This window comes from Mixophyes fleayi, chromosome 4 (genome assembly GCF_038048845.1).
Source record: "Mixophyes fleayi isolate aMixFle1 chromosome 4, aMixFle1.hap1, whole genome shotgun sequence".
Lineage (NCBI taxonomy): Eukaryota > Metazoa > Chordata > Amphibia > Anura > Limnodynastidae > Mixophyes > Mixophyes fleayi.
In genome coordinates this window covers 26,030,199-26,031,066 of record NC_134405.1, presented here as the reverse complement: position 1 = coordinate 26,031,066, position 868 = coordinate 26,030,199, and the positions used below count along the sequence as shown (strand labels likewise).

The window sequence follows — 868 nt, the reverse complement described above, 5'->3', positions numbered from 1 at the left end:
TCACTTGTCTTCTCTCTTCCAGGGCCCTTAACTGAAGAGGGACAGGGAAGTTCTAAGACCAGAGATGAAGAAGATAAGCTTCCATCAACCTCTAATCAGAAGCATAGAAAGAGAACTCTTTATAACAAGCAACAAACCCTCTTCCTCCAGAAACAATTTGACTTTAATCCATACCCAGACTATGTGAGCAGATGCTACATTTCACAGATAACCCGGATACCCGAGCCCCGCATTCAGGTAATAATTTAGTTTGCTTGTGAAGTCATATGGTTCGGTTTTTAATGTGCCATTAGTTTTAATATATATAAAAAAATGCACAGAGCAAAAAATTGCAGTATTACAGCAAAGCATAATGCAATTATAGATGGAGATAACCAACAGGCTGTTAAATAAAATATATTTCACCCGTAACCAATGCAATTTAAATAAATTAATATATTTTTCTCTTTTTCAGGTCTGGTTTCAAAATCGAAGAGCAAGATATCTCACTAAACTCCCCAAATCCCAAGAAACGGAGGCTGCTAAAAGCAACGAACGAAAGTCATTTTTTGTACGTGGGGGGCCGTCTTAGTCCAAATCGGTGTAAGAATGTCAGTATCACTCAAACAGGAATCTGCACAAACAAAAATAAGGACCTTGAACATCAAAACTGAACACTATTTTTATATATTAAAATATATATATTATTTTTAAAATTAACTATTTATTTATAAAAAAAAAAATTGCATTCCAGTGTTTCAATTTTTAGGTGTAAAATCCTTATTAAATTAACATGTTTTCAGGGGTAAATAATTTGCTATTTTTGTACCTGAAATTTGTATTAATTATTTATTAATTTTGCTTTTAAATATATATATATATAAACATT

General features: G+C 31.9%; 1 protein-coding gene across 1 annotated transcript in view; it reads left to right on the top strand.

The window, feature by feature from the left end:
* Positions 1-571, top strand: part of LOC142150582 (homeobox protein siamois-like) — a 1,733-nt gene extending 1,162 nt beyond the window's left edge. Inside the window, exons 2-3 of the mRNA XM_075205782.1 lie at positions 23-237; positions 455-571. Coding sequence (XP_075061883.1) covers positions 23-237; positions 455-571 — 332 coding nt within the window. The remainder of the gene's footprint in view (positions 1-22; positions 238-454) is intronic.
* Positions 572-868: the final 297 nt, after the last annotated feature.